At 38.8% G+C, this 20,514-nt stretch overlaps 1 protein-coding gene across 2 annotated transcripts in view; it reads right to left on the bottom strand.

Annotated features, from left to right (window-relative positions):
- Positions 1–1,348: 1,348 nt before the first annotated feature.
- GNA12 (G protein subunit alpha 12) overlaps positions 1,349–20,514 on the bottom strand; it is a 39,371-nt gene continuing 20,205 nt past the window's right edge. Inside the window, exons 3-4 of one of the 2 annotated variants that reach the window (XM_059826701.1) lie at positions 4,444–4,494; positions 1,349–3,437 (exon numbers count right to left, since the gene is read on the bottom strand). In XM_059826701.1, the coding sequence (XP_059682684.1) occupies positions 2,868–3,437; positions 4,444–4,494 (621 nt within the window). In that variant the 3' untranslated portion in view covers positions 1,349–2,867. The remainder of the gene's footprint in view (positions 3,438–4,443; positions 4,495–20,514) is intronic. The other variant, XM_059826702.1, reaches the window with a different exon arrangement.

Below are 20,514 nucleotides of genomic sequence, written 5' to 3'. Positions count from 1 at the left end.
TACTACAACTTACCTTGGAAAAAACAAACACAAAACCCCTCAGTTGTGGCAGGAAGTAGAGTGTATTTTGCAGAGAAAGCTGCCACTTAAAAAAAAAGTTCTTTTCACTCATGGGCCAGATCCTTCACAAACTTGGGAAGTGCTTGACTTTTGCAAGAAGAGTTTCCTGATCTTGGGTCCCTGGTGTGAACCGTCACTATCAAAGTCTGACAGAACACAGAGCCTACACAGCCAAATCACTGATTTTCATCCGCAGTCTACAGCATTGTGCTTAGGTCCATTTTATCAATAAAAAGAAGAAAGGCAATAGTGGGCCTGAGATGATCAAACTGGTTCCCTAAAACTCTGATTTAGTGTGCAAAACTGCCGTATCATACAAAAAAATGCTTGAGAGCTCAATATGAGATCTCTCATGCCGTTTCTTTTCCAGGTGCAGATTAAGTTATTTAAAATGGAAGTTGAATTATTAGCCCTGTTCAGAGTTTTAAACCCATAAGGTGACTACGGATACAAAACCATGGATGAGCATGAAGAGAAAAACAAAAGCAAATTCCATGCTACGCCTCCCAGGTAAAACTACAGTAGATTCAGACATAAAACTGAGGTAATTCTTGAGAAAAATACAGTTGAAAGGGAATGTTTAACTCATTTGAGAGAACAAGCATAATATTAACTCATCTAGAAAACTTAAAGAAAGAATAAAGCTCACAGCAAACTAGGAAATAAAGTCAAGTCAGCTAAGAAGTCAGGTCAGGCCACAACTGCCTCTTCTTTCCCAGGGTCTTGTGAAGTGGAAACCACTACCAAGAACTCTAAGAATTTTTGAAAACTTTGAAAACAGTCTTAGTCTTTGGCCAAACAAATGGGCTAGCTTAGAGAAACGAACCTTCTATGATGAGTAAACTTGTTTACATCACTCTGTGTTGAAACATTTACCTTTTCAAATGTAATAATCTTAAGAGTTTCCCTCCCATCTGAATATTAGAGTCACATAACATTTTTCCCCTTCAAGGTTAGAAATGAATAAATATTTAAAAGACAGAGTTGGTCCTGGCAAAAATAAGACTTGTTACAAGAAAGCTAATTCCTGTTTAAGTTTGCTCAAATTTAAGTTAGATTTTCCCATCTGCAACTTTTCAATTGCTTCTTACCTTGATACTGTGCGCGTTACATAGCACTGAAATAGCCACATCTTTTCCACTCTGAAGCCTGCACAAAGAAAGCCAAGACTGCTACGTTAGGAAACTACACAAAAATAGTGATATGAACATCTGCATGCTTCAGAGAGGAAGAAAGATTCCAGATTTTATCCAAATTAACATGAAAGGACAACGGAACAGGACTTTTTCTGACCACATTTCCCATGGGTTTACCAGCTGAAGTAAAACATTGCTTGTTTTGAGATGCCATTACAGGCTCAAAGGGGATAAGAACTCCAGGGAATCTGCTGACTTTTTATGGGTACAAACAGCCCTTCAGGTTTTATTCTTGGATAAAAACTATGACAAAAATTGCACAGTAAACTATGTTTGAAAATTACCTAAAGGATAGCACTACAATGCTGATACAAAAGGCAGATCTTCAATTTATCCATGTACCCCACTGTAGTAGAAAAGATCCGATATGTCTGTACACAAAAAAGGCACCTGATAGTTACACAGATTGAGAGAGCTAAGAAATTAACAGTTCATACCAACATTATTCATAGCCTCTTGCAATTTTACACACAAATCATTGCCCAAAAAGGGCAACTCCAAACTTGACTGTACTCAGAATTACATGTGCATTACTATAGGCTAAAGATCCCATTAAGACAGAGATTAAAGGCTAATTTTACAGCAAGGTCTTGCTGTCCAAATACATCAGTGCAGCTGTAAAACTGGGATCTCTAGGGTGTTCAGTCTTCCTATAAGGTCAGCTGTTGGGAACTAATCAAGCAGCTGCTGTACTACCAAAACCTTTGCTTAAGAGTTTAATCAGCTTTCAAACTTTTGAATATAGATAAAGCCCTGTCACATGAGATACTGAACCTTCATAACTACTGCCAACTGGCGGGTGTGAGAACAGTGCTGAATTTCCGTGAAGTACATCTCACTCAAGCACCCACCGTGCAGGTACATGGTCAGGTGCTCTAGCACAGGATGCTTCACCAAGGGAATCAATTTCCCCATGATGTAATATCCTTTACACATAGTGCAAAATAAACCCTTCTCCGTATCAGCGAGGCCTTAGCTTCCCATCCAATTTACTCCAACACAGATTTCCTTATACAGTTTTTGCCTCAGGAGACTTATGCAAGACCTTCAGACAAGAGCTGTGCATCCACCTTGATAAGTGGATTCCAGACCCTTGGCAAAGCTGAACATGCACACAAGATCTGGTTATGTTCCTAAGGGTCAAGAATGGAACTTCCATTAACCTTCTCCAATACAGCTACCCATCTCATTATGTTTAGATTAGTTTGATTGATTCAGCACCTCCAAACTACAAAAAAAGGCAGTTTGTACAACTAGTGTTTCTGAAAAATGAGCATATTAATTTAAAACGTGTCTTCTATAAATGGTTTGTCAGCAATTTCTTTTTTCTAAGAAGGCAGAAGGTGGTTGTGTTATTCAGCATTCCAAACTAGGTACAGAACCTACAACGGCCACGTTTCAGTAGTGTTTCTAGTCCAAATGATTCAGTAGCTAACATCAACATTTGACTCCTTCGGCCTATAGCTCCTCTGTTTGGACTGGCTAGTTTACAGCATTCCTGAGCCAAGTAATTAGCATGGGTCCTATGCCACATGCAAGGGCCATAAAGAAAGGATAAAAACTTTGATCTAACCCTCCGGCAAATTTTAATAGAACATGGGCTGCTCTCCTTCACTGCAACATAATATCCTTCAGATTCTCTTGAAGGATCGTGTCCTTCACAGCATGAAACACAAAGCGGATGTTTTCAGTGTCTATGGCAGTGGTGAAGTGATGGAAGAGCGGCTTACTACGGTTTCTCCTCTTTCTGTCAAAGCACTGCACCAGATAACGTTGAACATCTTCTAGCCTGTGAGGGTCGCCTTTGAAGTCCGAGAAATACTTCTTAATGCTGACAGTCTTTACCTTCTCTACAAGAAGATCCATCTTGTTGAGGAATAGGATAATAGAAACGTTAAAGAAAAGCTTGTTATTGACTATTGTCTCAAAGATATTCATGGACTCCACGAGTCTATTTGTGCGCCTGTCTTCCATGAGAACCTGATCGTATTCACTGGAGGAGACCATAAACAAAATTGAAGTTATTCCATCAAAGCACTGGAACCACTTTTGACGCTGAGATCTCTGTCCACCTACATCCACCATCTTGAAAGGTATTTTTTTAATGATGAAATCATGCTCTACTATCCCCTTGGTGGCTTTTCTAGCCAGCAAAATATCTTGTTTGCTGGGGAAATAATTCTGTAAAAGAAAGGAGAAAAAGTGTCAAAAAAGTCCTTCAAAAATGCTGCCTAATGCCAGAATATTGAAGCAAGGGTGGGGGGGAAATCAACAAAAGCTATGTTTTTTTAGTTATCAAGTGAAGAATGAATACTCAACTTCAAAATAATGGACTGTTGACCATTTATCTCAACATATTGGTAAACAGCTACATAAGATCCTGATACATATGAGAATAAAAATATAGGACCAATTAACTCATTCATATTTTTATCCTTCAAGCCTCCCATTTTCAGGCTGAATTCTATTTTATCATTATGAAATTCTTAGCCACAGTGCTATTGCCATTTAGGTAGTGTTCAGTAAAGCAGATCTCCAAATCATCACTGCAAGGATTTTTTTTGAAATCTAGTTTTTCATAGTTCATTACTCTTACAAAGGACATCTTGCAAGCTTTAGTGGAAATACTTCTTCCAGGTTCACAGTCCATGACCAGTGAGTACAGCAACATGTTCTACCGCAGGTTGTGGCCCAGCCCACCACTGTAGAGAGATCTGTTCTTCAGAAGCTTATCACTGTTACTATTTAGGAAAATCATCTCCCTTCTTTCTCCTCCAAGTCTCCTGACAGATGTTTTGATTACTGATTTTGAATCCTACAATTTTTTTATCTAATAATTTTTATGTTTAATTTTTCATTCTGCTACCTTAAGTAGCATCAGCCATCAGATCATCACGAAAAGTGAATGAGATTCAGAGACTCCATAGAAGGACTGATAAAAGAAAATATGTGCATAAATAAAACTTCCATAAATGATATTTGTTGTCTGTCAAAAAAGATTAAGCAAATACTAAGCTTCAGTTTCATAAGGCTGTAGTTTACTATTTTTAGAGTAAAGAAGTTTGAAGTTATTTAATGCAATATAATTTTAAAGAACTCACAAACCAAAAGGCATTAATCATAGCACAGCCAGGCTACCATTATTTCTTTGAGCTCATTTGGTGCAGAAAGAGAAGGTATGTCTTACCAGCTGACCAATCCGATCCAGGTTATCCAGGAAGTACTTCACCGATTCACCCTGTGGAAAAGGAAAGAGATGGGAACTAAGCTTGTTTCTAGGATAGCAAATCCAACTGTGTTTTCACTTTCCAACACGCATTGAGGTCTAACACAGCAATACCACACGTGGAAGCTTGGACAACATCCTGATATGCTTCAGGAGCTGCAACAATAGAAGTACTGCATAGCTGAATTCACATAAACTGCTGCTGATGAAGTGGAGCTGCCATAATGCACTACTGACATGTAGGTAAGGTAGTATTTCTTCAAAAGCAATTCTCTTAGTTCTAGCAAAAACTGAATAAATGCTCAAAGCTATCTAGTAAATCTTTACAATGAAAAGGAAGTGTTATTAAATTCAGTCCTTTGCTTTGGCTTAAAGAATTCGGGTTTTTTCCCCTTGTATGATGAATGCAGTTAATTGACACTGGGTGGGAGTAAAAGTGAAACATGTTTATTAGAAGCCAATGTATTTTGTTTAAAATTCATAGCAGTGAACAAAAGCATATCTTAGACTGGTTGGCATATCTTTAGAAAAGTGAAAGATTTAAGTCACCCACAATTTGTGATAATTGAAGCTAGACTTGCTTGTCAAAAAAAAGGAACATTCTGAAGGACTTTCTGTTCTACAGATAGGTTCCCTTTTAGGCTCAAGAGTTTTAATTATGGATTTGCTGATCTTGTACAAAATCCTTTAGCAGTTATATTGAGAAGAACATAGGCAATATTTACGAAGAAAATTTATTCTTGTGTGAAAATGCATAAGAGGTTTTGTGTTTGGTTTTTGTTTTTTTTTAATTTTTTCAAACAAACTTGCTCATGTATCACACTCAAATCAAGCGCCTCTTTGCATTAGTGGCTACAAGAAGCCCTACAGATACTTTTTAGAAGTAATAAAATTGTTTCCATATAGATGTAGAATTTACTTCTGGAGTTAAACAATCTTTGGCAGAAGCCCATTCTCCTTCAAACACTTCCCTTTCATTTCTTCAGATGAAGATGATCTGTGCAGTAAGAAAGCATTCTCCATTGTATAGGACATGTGTCTTGCAGTTGTAGCCATGTCATTAGAATGATAAAATGGAAAATCCTGCTGCCTTTTAATAATTTTAGGCAGAAAAACACATTATATCTCTCTCTCACACAGATCAGAGCAGTGTCAGTAATGACCAAACTGACAGTAAGTGCCCTCACCAAGTCACTAATTCAGAATGAGAACATTCTCAAAATATCATCTCTGATTCCAACAGCAATATGAATTCTTAAACCTCTATGCTATAGGCTTGAGACTGCAGAATAAAATTATTCCCCTCCAGTTCAACTTTAAACAGATGCCACCACAACAGTTCATTTTGAAGAATCAGACTAGAGACCAGAGGATTTAGTGTACTGCACAAGTACACACTTTCAGCATAAGGCATAGACAAAAAAGAGCCATAACTTCTTATTTCCTAACATTTAAAACTGGAAGTGTCTTTTCATAAAGGAGAGAGAACACACATATTTGCAAAAAGCTACCATGTATCACAAAAGATTTACAGTGGATCACTATCAGAAAAGATGACTTTTCTGGGGGGAAGTTTCCAAAGAACAATTGCTCCAAGAGCTTCCTTACAATCATGAATTTTCATAAGGTGAAAGTAATTTCCTGTATTTTTTGGCACTCTGTTGGATCAGAAGAGATATCACAGACCACATGAATAAGAGAAAAGGTCTTCCTGTGCAGCATTACTCATATTTAGGATATGGGAGAGCCCAAAAAGAAAAGGTCACTGAAGCTATAAAGAAACCCAAACCCCTTCTCTATCTATTGTGCTTTGTCCTACACAATGCCTTTAGATGTGCAACAGGACTGCAAACGGGCCATCTCGGATACAACTTGCTCCTATTTTCTACCCAGCTGCTTTAAGAGTCCTCGCCTTGTCCATCCACCCTCCCACGCTGGGAGCAGGAAACAGCTGTACGCATGTGAACTGCCGGGACACACAAGCGAGTTTACCTGATTTATGGCTTGTGCCTCCCCTATTTCCTGCCCCACGCATCGGTCAGTTTAACATTTTGCACATTTATAAGAGGGTAAGAAAGTAATCTGATTAATGAAAAAAATACATGTTCATTTCCGCAATGATGTGGGGAAACTAGACTTCTCTAGCTTCTTACACAGCTCTTCGTAACGTTGCAATTAAGCCAAATAATTCATTCTGGGACATTTTAAGCAGTAATTGCAGAACACTTGGATAGCTAAATAACCAAGTGAGGTTGCTGGAACAGGTGTGAACACCATATGCATGGTCTGACAGATTTGAAGATGCCCGAATATTCTCTTTTTAGCACGGAATTCAAAGATATCCAGTACTTAAGTCAAAATATCTGTTTCCAGTCAAAACAGCAAATCCCCAACAAGCTCCAGAGGGTTTAAGTTAAGAAAAGCTCCAAACATTAAAGCACACAAACCTGAAGGGAGAGGAAAAAAACACCACCCCAAACACTCAAACCCCCCTACTTTAAAGTTGATTCCTTGCTTGACTCCTGTGTTACAGCCTATGGAAGCGTGGATTCAATTCCTGCCCCAAAGACTTCTCGAGTAACCTTGCTCTACATCTTAGCCTGATTCACAGAAAAGCTGGTCGCTTCTGGGAAGCGTGTGGGGTATTTCAGTGCATCAAGCAGGCAGCACAGAGCAACTGCAGACAGCACCAACCCACTTGATGAATAACTTGTAATTTATTTTAAATGAGGGAAATATGGAAACTCCAGGTGTTAGGACTGTTTTGTATTAGTATTTTTAATCAGAACAATTGTACTAATTGAACATTCATTTAGCTTTTAATTTTTTCCTTGTCATCCAGAGAAAATAGATAGCAATATTAATTAGATCTAGATATTAAGTTTATTTAGCTTTCTATCAAGCTGCACTTGAATGCAATTTTGAATTCCATCAATAAAACATTATTTATGCAATGCCATCTCATGCTTTGAGTATTACACACACACAAATGTACTTGTGTGTGCCTATATATGTACATATATAAAAAATACACACACACAAAGAGTTTATGAATTGTTCATCAAGGTAGGTTTTCCATTCAAGGCAAATTAGTATCAAAACCAAAAAGTATCAGCTGCCCCTCTGATGTTGAACTATTTTTTTTCTCTTGAAGACACTGGCCATAAACAAGCTGTTTTGGCTTTGTCAGAGCAAATTCTTAGGGTTTCTCCAAAGTCATCTAGCCATTCAGCTCCATTCAAAAGCCGGCTTAGCACTTCAAATGCTCTCCTTTTCCAGATCTTAGCCAGTTATTTCTGGTTCACCAGCATGCCATCCTATAGAAGCGGCAGCTAATACTTGCAACTGATTCATCAGACACTAAAAATATCTTTACGCAGATTGACAACTTCAATCTTACTATTTTAATGGTTCTAGTGAAAAAAAATTAAGTAGTCTTTTGAACATTGCAATCTATTTTGAACTATGCTTGCAAGCAGCAAAACAGAAATGGAAGCCATCAAAGCTACTTATACTATATGTAAATGCCTAAAGATAATCACATCATGGTGTATTCACTTAAACAAAAAAGGTACAGGTCAGACACATCAATCTTTTACAGGCTGGTGTGTCAAGAAAAACTGTGGCAGCTCAAGAAACTTCCCCAGACCAACTATATTCACAGAAGATTGCTGACCTTCTGCCTTTTCAGATTTAAAAAGACTCAAATCTTGTATTTCCCTGTTAGTACACCATTTCCTTTAATTCTAACAATATGCATAAGTAATATTCTTAAAATCTGAAAGGCATTATTCCATTTCAACCGGCACGGTACTTGGATACAAAGCACCATTCTGTCACAGTCACAGCAGAGTGTGTCAGTGAAACATGTCTGTACTGACATTTCTTATTTTTTTTTAATTTTTAACGCATAGTCTGTTACTATATTTCACATTTCTAAAGTTATATCAAGAAAGTCTGAGATGACCATCATCTATTTTGCTGTTGATACAAACCAGCTAGCTATTTTTTTCCTCTCCTTGATAATAAGTCAAGATGTCAAAATGCTGTCTCCCATCCATGCCCTGTGTTTTCCAGGACAGTGGTAGGGGAGGGCAGAATGACCTCTGAGTTATGAATTTTACATAATTCAGATACTCCTTTTTAGTACATGAGAGCACAGTATGGACCATAAGTCTTCCTTAACTTCTTGCTCACCACACAAGAGTTACCATGGATGATTCATTCTCTCACTGCTAATCTCTTCTCCCTCTGCAATACATATCCTCTGAGTAACAGTTTTGCCAACTGGGACCAAGTGAAGGAATAAGAGATGCTGTTCCCATTGTTCAGTAGGATGAGTCACTGCACATCTGGGAACTGGGGGAATCAAGAAACACAAACAGAAGGCCTAAAATGAGCCCACAAGTTCCACAACGCAGCATCGCTATTGGATTTTTAAAAATTATTATTATTTTTTTTTTTTATACTGCAGATAGGGCAGTTTAAGTTTAGTGAAGCCAGAGAAAATAGTACAATTTACTGACTGGTGGAGAAGAAAGGGAGAAAAGGTGAAATGTAAACATGCATTCTTGCTTCCTGAAATAGTGCTGTAAAGCTCTTATGTCCCAGATAATTTTGAGCACAGCATTCTCAAGGGGCAAAAGACAAAATTAAGAAGAAATATTTATTCCATTTTATGCTATATATTTTGTAGTAAATGAATGTCATCTTAACATTAGCACCAAAAAAGTTACCATGAAAATAACTAATTGAATTTAACATCTCTATCCTTTCAGGCTAGGTTCATAGCACATAAGAAATCTCCCTAAAGAAATATTATAACTGATCTGGCATCACTTCCTTTGCCATTGATAGCCTCATTGCAAAAAGCAAGCAGAAAACACTTGGGCAGAGTTCCCATGCGGTATTCATTTCATGAAAATAAATGCACAACACATTGTATGTAGATTGCTTTAAGATACCCACAGAAACTCAGTAATGAGAAATGTTCTGCAAGGCTAGAATTTATCAACTTGTCACTTTAACCCTCAGCCAGTTATTCAGAGTGACAGTTGGTCAGATCATAAATGATAGTGAAACATCCTATTGTCCCGTTCCCTAAAATACAGGCTCATTTCAAACTTTTCCTTCTGAAAAGGAGTTCCTCTAAATTCTGCTCTGAACTAAAAGACTTGAAAGGGGACCCTCTGTTCCAAATTGGCTTTTTTTCCTTTCCTTGTCCCAAGGCCTTTTTGACATAATATTAATTTAGCCCTTCCTGATCATTCTGTCTCAAGCTGCTAAATTTAGAGTGCACAATTTAAGGTAGACCTGTCAGTCTTAGCTTGTTTCAGATGATGAATTAAACCACACAGGAAGGAAACGTTATACTTCAAGGAAGCATGTAACACAGATCTAACGAGATTCCCACAAATACAGCAAAACACACAGAGAAACGGATACTTTAAGTAACTATCACAAACTGCAGCTGAATCTGCAAGGTGAAAGCAACAGTGATCCGAATAAAAGCACAGCGGTGTTTGTACCCCACCCTCCATTCAGCAGCACAGCTGAGAAACACAGAGGAAATCCAGGAGACCCCAGAAAGAAGTTTGGGAATCTCCCAGCCTTTAACCTCTGAGATCTCAGATACACAAATGGGATGGACTTAAAGCATTGACACATAATTCCATCCAAAGTTGGGCTCTATATAAGGTACTATTCCATTAGGACTGCCAGAGAGACATACTGACAGAATGCAATGCTAATGCTAGCTTTCAGTGCTAACTTGCAAGTGAAATCTTTGTTTTTCAGCCAAAGTTCCCTGGGATGTCAATCACCTGTTGATTGTACCAGGCTTGAATGTTACAATTTCAAGCATTTTATAAAAGCAAGATATCCAAAGCAGAAGCCCAAGGGAACAGCAAGGTTATGAGCACAGAAGTAGGATAAAATAACCAGGAGACCAGCATTTGAAAATGTTGGAGATGTTGGATCAGCTGAGTTTTTGGGTACTGAGATTAGAACCCAAAACCTCACCAGCAAAGAGAGACACAGGAAACACTTTTCTTAGTGAGACCTACTGGACACACAAGCAGGTTAACATCCTGCCACCAAAATACACACATCCTTTGGAAGTGAGCATGCAGACACGGCTCCAGGTTCCGCACCCTGGTTTTGTCCAAGGGAAGTAGTATTCCTTTACAAACCCTGAAGATCCAGGGTTAAAAATCTCATAAGGGGCAACTATAAACAAACAACTCCCCCTCCCCAAACCTGCAGGCACTTCCAACAGATTACTTTAAATCTGCACCTCTGTTCAGCCTCACTGGTAACAGGGCATGGATATACTACAGCCAAAAGTGTGTTCTCTTCTCTGTGAGAGCTGATGAATTAAGTATTATTTTCCAGGGAGATAAGCAAGTCTGTGCTTGTTAAGAATTCACGAAGAAGGATGCTGAAGTAACCTAAATTGCCCTGAAATGCTGATGCTCATTCTGCACCGTAATTCTATTCTACAGATATTCTACATCCTGTCTGGGCACTGAAATTTATTGACACAAGACAAACAATTTTTCATTCAATCACCAGTTCCAAGGCAGAGACTAACCACTTCTCCGTATTTAAGCCATACAGAATTCTAACTGTCAAATCTCTCTAGTGTTATTTAACTTCCTCCTTAACAACAGACTGAGCTACTGGCTCTCATCCAGCAACTCCAGTGCTTATCCAAGTTGCTGCTATCTGCACCCTACAAACATACCAACTACAAAAAAGTACAGTGTGGTTCCAAGCTTCTTCTAAAAACTACCTCTTCTTTCCACTGCCTAGTTGTACAGTGTAGGCATCAGATGTTAAAGTTTGAAAATATTTTAAAAATTCATTATTTGTAAGCTCAGTACAAAGAAGCAATGCAAAAAAATCTGGTTGTCCAAGTCAGGATGGCTTTCTATAACCTCACCCTACATGACACACTGGCCAAACTGTATGCTTTACAGCACATGGATAAAAAAATAGGTGATAAATATTGATTTAATTTTCCCCAAAAAGCCTAGGCTAATCTGAGCTCTCACATCAGTGATAAGATTTGTGGATCCCTGGGACCACGTGAAATTCTAGCCTTACAGCTAAGAAACACTCTTAACAGGAGCAGAGTTCTTGTGGTGAAGGGCAGCTCCTACATGCGTTAGCTTTTCCCAGCAATCAAATACAGCAACTCCTTCTGAAAGTGCTGCAAGGACAAAAGTTAAATTTTTCCTGAAATTCTAGGTGTTTCTACATCAACAGGATGTAGATGAGAAATTACTCTTGACACTATGTTAACAATTCTGTCCATTTGTCTCAAACATGCACACTAGCAACAGTGCCTCAGGAGGAAAGGAATTTTCTGTTATTAGACTAAAGCAGGCTCATCCTACACTATAAGCTTCAAGAAACATTAAGACAAATCCCTATCATTTTGATTTTACTCCTACTTACTGTCTTTTCATCACTGCTATTCCTGCTTCACAGATTTGCAATGACTGGAAGAAAAGCAGGTGCAAACAGCGGGGAAAACAGTACTGGCTACAAACAAAACAGATATGCACAGTGCAATACAAAAGGGTTACATTACTGGTTGGGTTTTTTTTTTTTTAATTTAGAAAAAGCCCTTAACCAGACAGATTTGCACATTAGCTACAGTGATTTCTCATTTTCTAGCCTTCACTGACCAGCAGCTAGCAAGAATCAAGGAGTAGATGCGAGGGGATATATACCCAATTCACATGGCAGAATCACAGTTATGTTTAAACAACAAAAAAAAAGTCTGATTACCATTTCCAACATCAGCAGTGTGCCCAGCTCACACACACTCATCCTGGCATGAGTGGACGACAGACCTAGTCATAAGCATCCCATGAAAGGATTCCTTCCTGTTTCCCTGCCAACTGTCTAAGCGAATACGTTGTCTAAAATTGCTGCCAGAACACTTTCATCTCAAACACCAGAGGTTCTCCGTGAAGTTGAACTAATGCAGGTCAGCCCAACTTCTCATTCCAAGCACAGTCGGCTAAAACGCACAAGAGAAGGCAACTGAAAGCAGCAGTCTTACCACTGTTAAAAGAAAGTCCCAAGCCGTAAATGGAAGCATGGATCCAAGATTCATTCTAGCCAATCGCTAGTAAATTATCCCATTTATTCTGTGGGCAGCTGCCATGCAAAAACCAGGCATTTCCAACTAACACATCACAATTTAGAAGCAACTGGATGTTTTTACAAATCACCAGGAATGATGCACAATCACGTTATTATGTGACCCTAGTCACACGCTTTGTTTTCAGCAGCTCAGTATGCAAACCTGAAACTTGCCTTGTTTACAGAAGACATCTGCAGAACTAGAATAGACATTGATAAAAAAATACTACCTTATGAATTAATCTAGTCAGCAGTGCTGACTATCTGACCAAGACTAAATCACAAGTTTACCAGTGAGTTTCCCTTTCAAATCTTATCACATCAAGGGATGGGAAATAAATATCTTGGATCTTGTGGGCTGAAAAAACAGCTAACAACAGCCATGAGAGAATGTTGAGCTTGGACTTTTCCATGGCAGGTGGCCAGCTGGAAAGTTAAGCAACTTGAATGCATTTACAACAGGCATAACCTTGAGTATCTTGCAGATCGATGCTTCCTACTCCACTTCTACACCAAAGCATTTGTGGCAGAGTGCCCTAATGCTCCACTTTCTGTGGAAACACCAGCTCAGACATGTTTTACTGAAATTTGTCTATGTCTGTTGTTAAAAGGTGACTATAAGGATTGGAGAGTCATTTACCCCTCACATTTATTTAAAAATTAGTTTTAAAGAAATTTTCTTATTTTCTCTCTATGCATACAACCAAGACACTTTTAGATGCGATGTAGACTAAAATGATGGTCTTGCAAGATGCAGAAAGCTGCTCGGTATCTGAAAGTTAGGTTTAAGGCGGAAATCAGACTGAGGTAAAATGCAAGTTAAATCTTAATTGCACTTAGGTGTGCTATTTAACAGTTTGATTCCTATAAAACCAAGTATGTAGGCAGTAGAGTGCTAAAAAAAAATAAGATAACTTCCACTTTGTTTGCATTACTCTGAAGTTTTTCACCATGCCCATTACCTCAGCACTCAGCAGGCTCAACTCCAGAGAACACAAGGCTTGCAAGTCTGAGGGGTTCCTCAAGCCAGTTTCTGTCTCCGATTTTCAAAAATCATTTGCCCTAGAAATAAAAAACTTCTCCTTTTTCAATAATAGCTTGGTATTTGTTAATTCTAAGAGACTGACCAACTTTGAACTATGAAGTGCCCCATTTCTGCCAGCTGTTACTATGTTTGCTTTCCCAGTGACTTCTCCAATTAGTGGAATTTCACAACGTATACTAGCTTGCTTTCAGCACTGAGAAACTACTCAACATCTCATGTTCACCCACTTACCCTGAGATTGGTATTGCCTTCTATGAAGTCTGACCTTGACATGCACCTGTAAATCCCCTAGATGACTAGTGATCAAGTTGTCTCATGTCATATGCCAAGAACATTTACTTCATTAGTTCACAGCTGTACTTTAGGTCTGTGAGAGAGGGTTTCACCCAAGAAGTGACTGCCCTCCCTATAACCTCATCTCTCCCACTCCAGTGCCAGCGACCACACTGCATGCTGAGTCCAGCAGATGAGTGATAGTGAACCTCAGACAACCTTTGGTAGATGAGTGATAGTGAACACCAAGGGTTGTTTGAGGATCTGAAATAAACTTCAGTTTCCAATCACAATCAAGTCAAATTTTCTCTGTGATCTGATTTATAGTCATTATCACAAAACACTTTATTTATTCATATCCAGCCAAGATTTATCAATTATTCCAAATATTCTCTCCCCTACTGAAGGTTGTTTCAGCACGAGAAGGGGAATTTCTTCCAAATTGGCATTAAACCTTAGCACTATTGATACTTGAAATCTTCATACTGAAGTAACCTAAACTTTTATTTCATTTCAGAATTTGTTATCTTTCAAAATATTCAGGATTGCTTTTCCTGCATTTTTCACTTCAATCCATCCTACCACACAACCCATATCATTACTTTCACTTATGAAACCAAAATTGGAATGGATTTACCCGAGCTAAAAATTAAAGCTGTTCAGCTACTGATTCACTAAAGGATCAAACATCCCTGAACGAAGACTCACAAGGTGAGGTAGGGTTGGTAACTGCATGAACAACAGCTGTATTAATGTGCAACTCCAGCCTGTTTTCATGTGCATCTACAGCCGAGTCCTTTGACACACAGTCCTCAATCATTATAAAGCTACTATCTTGAAGCTCAGGCTTTTTAGAAATGACTTACCATGGAGGAAAAAAGCCCACAAGTAGCATTGAAGTCTTGTATCAAATGGAAAGCTTTATTTTTATTCACCCTCACGTGCATCTGCTTTATACAAATTAAGCACTATAAGCATCTGAAAACAAGTCTAACGAAGAAATAAGCAATTTCATGTAAGTGACTTAGCTTCCATCCTTAAGGCCTCATCTGCACAAGTAAATTAATCAAGCCACAGTGGAAACTGAAGTGGGTTTAACAAACTTCTACAAGCTGTTGAGCAGACTAGCCTATAAAAAAATCCTAATTAAAGCCCCAGTCACATCCTACTGAACTGCAGAAGGGGAAATAGTCCAGCCACGTGGACAGCCATCTGAACTCCTTGCAACCTAAAATGCATGTGCTGGACTGGGAGAAAGAAGACAGAAAAAGAGGATACAGTAGGTGGTTCTTTTACCTCCTGCCCACATCTAACATCGTTACTGACTCAGTACTGTACTCTGACCAGACTGAAACTAGATGGATCAAAGTCTTAAATACACAGAATTCAGAGATGGAATTAAATGGGAAAGACTTCCACCAACGAACAACTTTTTTCAGTTTAACTGAGTTTTCCAAAGTAGAATTAAGTGAATATCAAGGAAAGCAAGTCGAATTAAGAGGCTTTGGGGGCGGGGTGGAGAGCAGACCTTCTAAGGACAAACACCAACAGTTTGTTCAGGAGTAATGCCAAGTGAAGCACAAGTCTGCCACAGTCTGAACTGCAGGAATCTGTGTTGTATACAGAGGAGACATTTGAAAGGTGTCAATAAATTACTTCTCAGAGCAACATGTTTTCCACTTTCTCAAACAGAAAATCTTGCATGATGTTTCCAAGAAGTTTTCCTCCCCTCCCCCAAATACTAAGGCAATAATAGAGCAAAACAGGTTTACTCCACAGAGCCACTTTAAGTATAGCTGCAAACTAACAAGAAGGTGGAGACCATGCTGCCTTCTGCCTTTGTAATAGAAAGCCTTCCCAGCTAGTGCAGGTTCAGAAGAAGGAAAAGCAGAGTATTGAGCTAACCTCACTCTTCTCTGCGAAGACAACAGCTCTGCTCCTTCCATTAGTGTTCAATTATCAGCTGGTCAGCTTGTGGCAGTATGGAACCTCAAGATATTTTCTGGAACAGTATCATGTTCAGATGCATCCTTAAGTCATCTAATCTATGAAAACCTCCACTCTTGCACAGCTATCATTTCACATAAGCTCAAAAGTCAAAGACTGTGATTCTTCCCTCCCTCTGCTCACCACCTCCTCCTCTACACTCAATACCTGTGAAACAGAGCCTTGACTTTGAACAGTATGCAAACATTTCACATACTGTGATAACTTGGAACACAACCATTTGAAAAACTAAACAGAATCCTTCAGGTACAGGCAACTTATGTTAGCATCAGGAAAGATTTAGGGAGGAAAGGAGCCATTGCTTGGATGAAGGATCTGCGAGATAAAGACCCTGCCATCATAACTTGGCAAGCACCGGGTTAAGGTGACTCGTGATCACTTGCGATGCCAGCTGCTTGTTCCTTCACCCACGTCACAGCGTCTCACTACCTCGGCTGCGCTTACAATCAGTCGTAGGGTTGCACTCTGCCTCAGATGAGCTTCCCAATTTACAGCAGAGCTTCCAAAAACCAGTTGTGCCAACATAAGCAAGTGCATAGTGCAAAGCAGAACTCCCTAAACCACCATTTCCTATTGCTCACCGTGATTACTCTATCACAGAACTACAGCCCAAGTTCAGTTCTATCCTTGCACAAGACATTGAGTAAAACACTCGATGTTTTACGGCAGAGCAGGCTTGTTAGGGAGACAGCAGGAGCTGGGGAAGATAACCAAAGAAAAGTAGGTTAAGGAAAATGACAATCTTTTCAAGAAGTCCTTGCAAAAGGATCAAGATTTGCACACCTAGCAAGAATATAAGATAGCCAACTGGGCACGTTATCGCTACCTAGTTATCCTACCTGGATTTTCCTTTTCAGCTTTCTGCCAGGTCCAGTCTTTTGAAGAACGTAGGCTCATTAAACATAATTCACTGTCAGTGTGACAAGTTAAGAACAACTTCAAATGTGCCAGTAAGCCTTCCTCTTAAAAACGGACTTAGTTTTTAATGTTTTGCTTATTTGTTCATCTGTACTTGTCACTTGTTCTTGATCCTACATAGCTTACTATAAATTAGGATATTCAGGAAAGCTTGAAAGCATTCATTACCCATTATCCTATTAAATTCAGTGGTCCCTTGAAAAATCCAAGCCTTGACCTCTTACTGTTTTTCCTCATAGGAACATTTTAGAGAATTTTGAAAGACAATGAGATCACCCTTGCTCACTGTCCCAATTCTAGGTGGAGAGGACAAGGTCCAGTACCAATATGAAAGAAAGCTGAGTTAGTACAGAGTACATACAAATGAGGTGCAAAAGGCTGACTTGTAAAGCTGGAACTTTCTGAAGTGCATCGTCAGCACTGCTCTTCTGAGCAGAGTGAACCATGTCAGGGAGACAGGCTTAACAAAACCATTCACCTCTTCTTTTGCAGTGCTTTTTTTTTTTGCCTAATTTCCTGAAACCAGCCATAGGGTCAGAAAACTGCTAATACAGCACACAGCAAGGAGCAGGAGCCCTCTCTTCTTTTACACAGCTAAGCCACTCCTTGCTGGATCTTCAAGTAGTGCACATAGTTTTAATACACCAAAAACTTTGAAAACCCCTACCATGGGAACACAAATACAACAGTCTCCATTTCAGCTTTATCTTTGAGATGGAAGGGTTGAAACCAGTCTGACAAGTGGAGCCCTTCCATTAGAAACAATATTCTTTGATTGTTTTTAGACTTCAGTGTAAACAGATAAGTATTAACATGCATGTCTCTGCATAATTGCAACTAGAATAAAAATTTTCCTCATGTGCTACCAGTTTTAACGTATGCATATGTTCATAATATACGAGCTCTCTCTTGCTTCCACCAAATTTCAGTAGGAACTGTTTATTAGACTCCTGTAGTCATACAAAGAGCAGACCTTTAAATGTACTTCACTTACTCAGATTTCTGGAACACATTCTCATTACTGGGAATCTCTACCGAGGTACTAGTTGCCAATTCTGAAGTCTCTTGAATTATTGAGATCCATTAGAAACTTTCTGAACACAGAAATTAAACAGCATAATCAAATCTCAAGGCTGCTCACTGGGTTAGATCTGTCTCTGCCCAGAACTTTCCTGCACACTAGAAAGGGATAAAGAGATTACTCCAGTGGTTTTTAGCTGCAGTTGGGTACTGGCTCAGACAGCCTGAACTGAAAGTTTCCTTCCTTGTTTCTCACAGCATGTGCCAGCATTTCTTGATGGGAATGCAAAGATTAATTACAGCTGTACTTGCTCTGAACAAATCCTTATATTCAATACAGTCCTGCAAGACTTAGAGAAGCACTAATTAGGGCTTAGAACAACAATTCTGCAAAGACAGACATACTGAGTATTTTTTCTAATTATTTTATGCATAATAACATTAAAGCTTCTTTCCAGAAGCAGGGTGGCATTTATTCTCAAGAGTTGTGAGCCAAAAGGACTTTTCCAGTCTAAGAATATTAGATTTTGTGTTTCACTACTATTGCTGAAGGTAACGTATCAAATTATAACTGATACCACACGCATACAGAGAGAGGCAAGGATGAGTACAGTATTTATTCTGTAAATCTTTTGGGACACCCAGACAGTTCTCTAACGGGCTCAGAGGTAAAGACAAAAAAGTTTGTTCTTAATAAAATACACGAGTAAAAAGAAATCTTTTAACTAGAAAAATGGCAATCATCAGGCAAGATGCAAATTCTTGTAATGAATTTTCAACATGGGAGCTGTATCTATGAGTTGTTTCGCTCATTCACCATAACCACACCAGAAATACAGTCAAGATTTATTGGCATCCAAGGGCCAAGAGCAAAAAAAAAAATCCTACATGCAGCCTTAGACAGTACCATAAAAATACAAGTCTTTTTAATCTACCTCCAAGAACCTAAGAGTTAAAAAGTAGGACCACACAAAGCCTGAATTTCAACCTTTTGGTATTCACACACAGCAGTGCATTAATGAAGCGCATTAATGCACTGTACATTTTATAGACTTTAGAGGCAATTTTGCCCTAAGTTTTTGATCTTTAAATAAAAAAAAAGGAAAAACTGTAGAGTGCCAGGAATTCACTATACAGAGTACTAGAACAGCCAGTAGCACAGCTCTTTTTATCCATCATCCATCTCAGTTCCCATATGGCAGGCATATCAATTTCTTGTTATCCACTTATTTATTATGTATGATCTGCTTGTTACTTTCCAACATATCCTCCCAAATCCATGCAGGCTACATTTCATCCAGCTGTTGCATTTTGTCACAACCTAAGGCCAGGAGCAATTCATGGCAGGAATCCTTTTATTTTTCCACAGAGCATTTAGTACAGAGGGCTTTAATCCTTGGCTGAGACTTCAGGTAGGTACTGTAACAGATTACTATTCTCTAACACTTTTCCATTTGCACTGTTTTGAAAAGGTCATAATTCATGACCTTTCTGGTTCTTGTTATTTCTCTCCAATAGCAGAAAGTATTTAAGAACAGCTAATAACCATTTTACCCATCACACAGCTTTCTGTGGGTGGTTCTGCTTGAGAGAATGGCTTCTCTCACTGAGAAAGATATTGCACAAGTGGATTTTGCTAGAATTCAAAATTACTTGCAATGTAGAATTATTTATGACCTTTGATTCTCTAAATGGTTTTGAATCCAGCCTACTTTAACTAAAAGTTCTTCTCACCTCTTGCTCAGTGGCACTTAAAGCAAAACTGCGATTATCAAGTGAAGCATTCCTTGGTGTAGGTGACAGACAACGTATTAGGAAGGCATCCTCAACTCTGCCTCCTGCTCCAGCTTAGTCCTGAATTTGAATCTCAGTGACGGTCAAGACACACTAGCGCTGGTACAGCCAGACACCATGCTGCTCAAGGAGTTCTTCTGGTGGCAGCAGGCCCATTAACATATCTCATTCAAGCATTTATTTTTAGAATGCTGCAAATATAATAGGAGACTGAGCATTTAACTTCTGTAGATGCAAACTGACAAACTATACAGAATTAGCCAATATCCACAGAATTTGGTGCAAAGGTTTCCAGCTGTGTTTTGTTTTATGTTACCTCTCAATTTTTAATAAAACCCAAACTATAACTCACTAACTTTCACCTCCTTTAACAAAATGCCACTTTTGTTTGAGAGTTCTTACTTGAGACTTTGATCTGAAAAAAATAATTCCTATTTGGTCTTAGAGACAGGATTAGAAGCCAGGGACTCCAACTGCTAATCCGTCCTACTACAGACCAGCCACAATGCTTTGCAGTATTATACTTAAACAAGCAATTAATTTCTTTTGCTGTACAAAGATGAGTCAAACTCCATAACTTGACCATAAACTTTTGAGGTCTTGGGATTAGAGGATAGAACTAGAACTAAGAATTTAAATCTGGACCTCTGGCACTTTACTGCCACAATACTGTCATAAAACCTTGCTTAGATATTTAACAGAAGAGAAACATCTCCATAATTCACCCTGCTGTATGAGTCCAGAGCAGGATATTATTCAAGCTGCATAAAGTCTGCAAGTTAAAGATCTTAACTTAATATGACATCTTATGTCAGAGT

The sequence above is a fragment of the Gavia stellata genome, chromosome 18 (assembly GCF_030936135.1).
Source record: "Gavia stellata isolate bGavSte3 chromosome 18, bGavSte3.hap2, whole genome shotgun sequence".
Classification (NCBI taxonomy): domain Eukaryota; kingdom Metazoa; phylum Chordata; class Aves; order Gaviiformes; family Gaviidae; genus Gavia; species Gavia stellata.
Note: the sequence above shows the minus strand (reverse complement) of the source record. Positions and strands in the feature narration are given on the sequence as shown.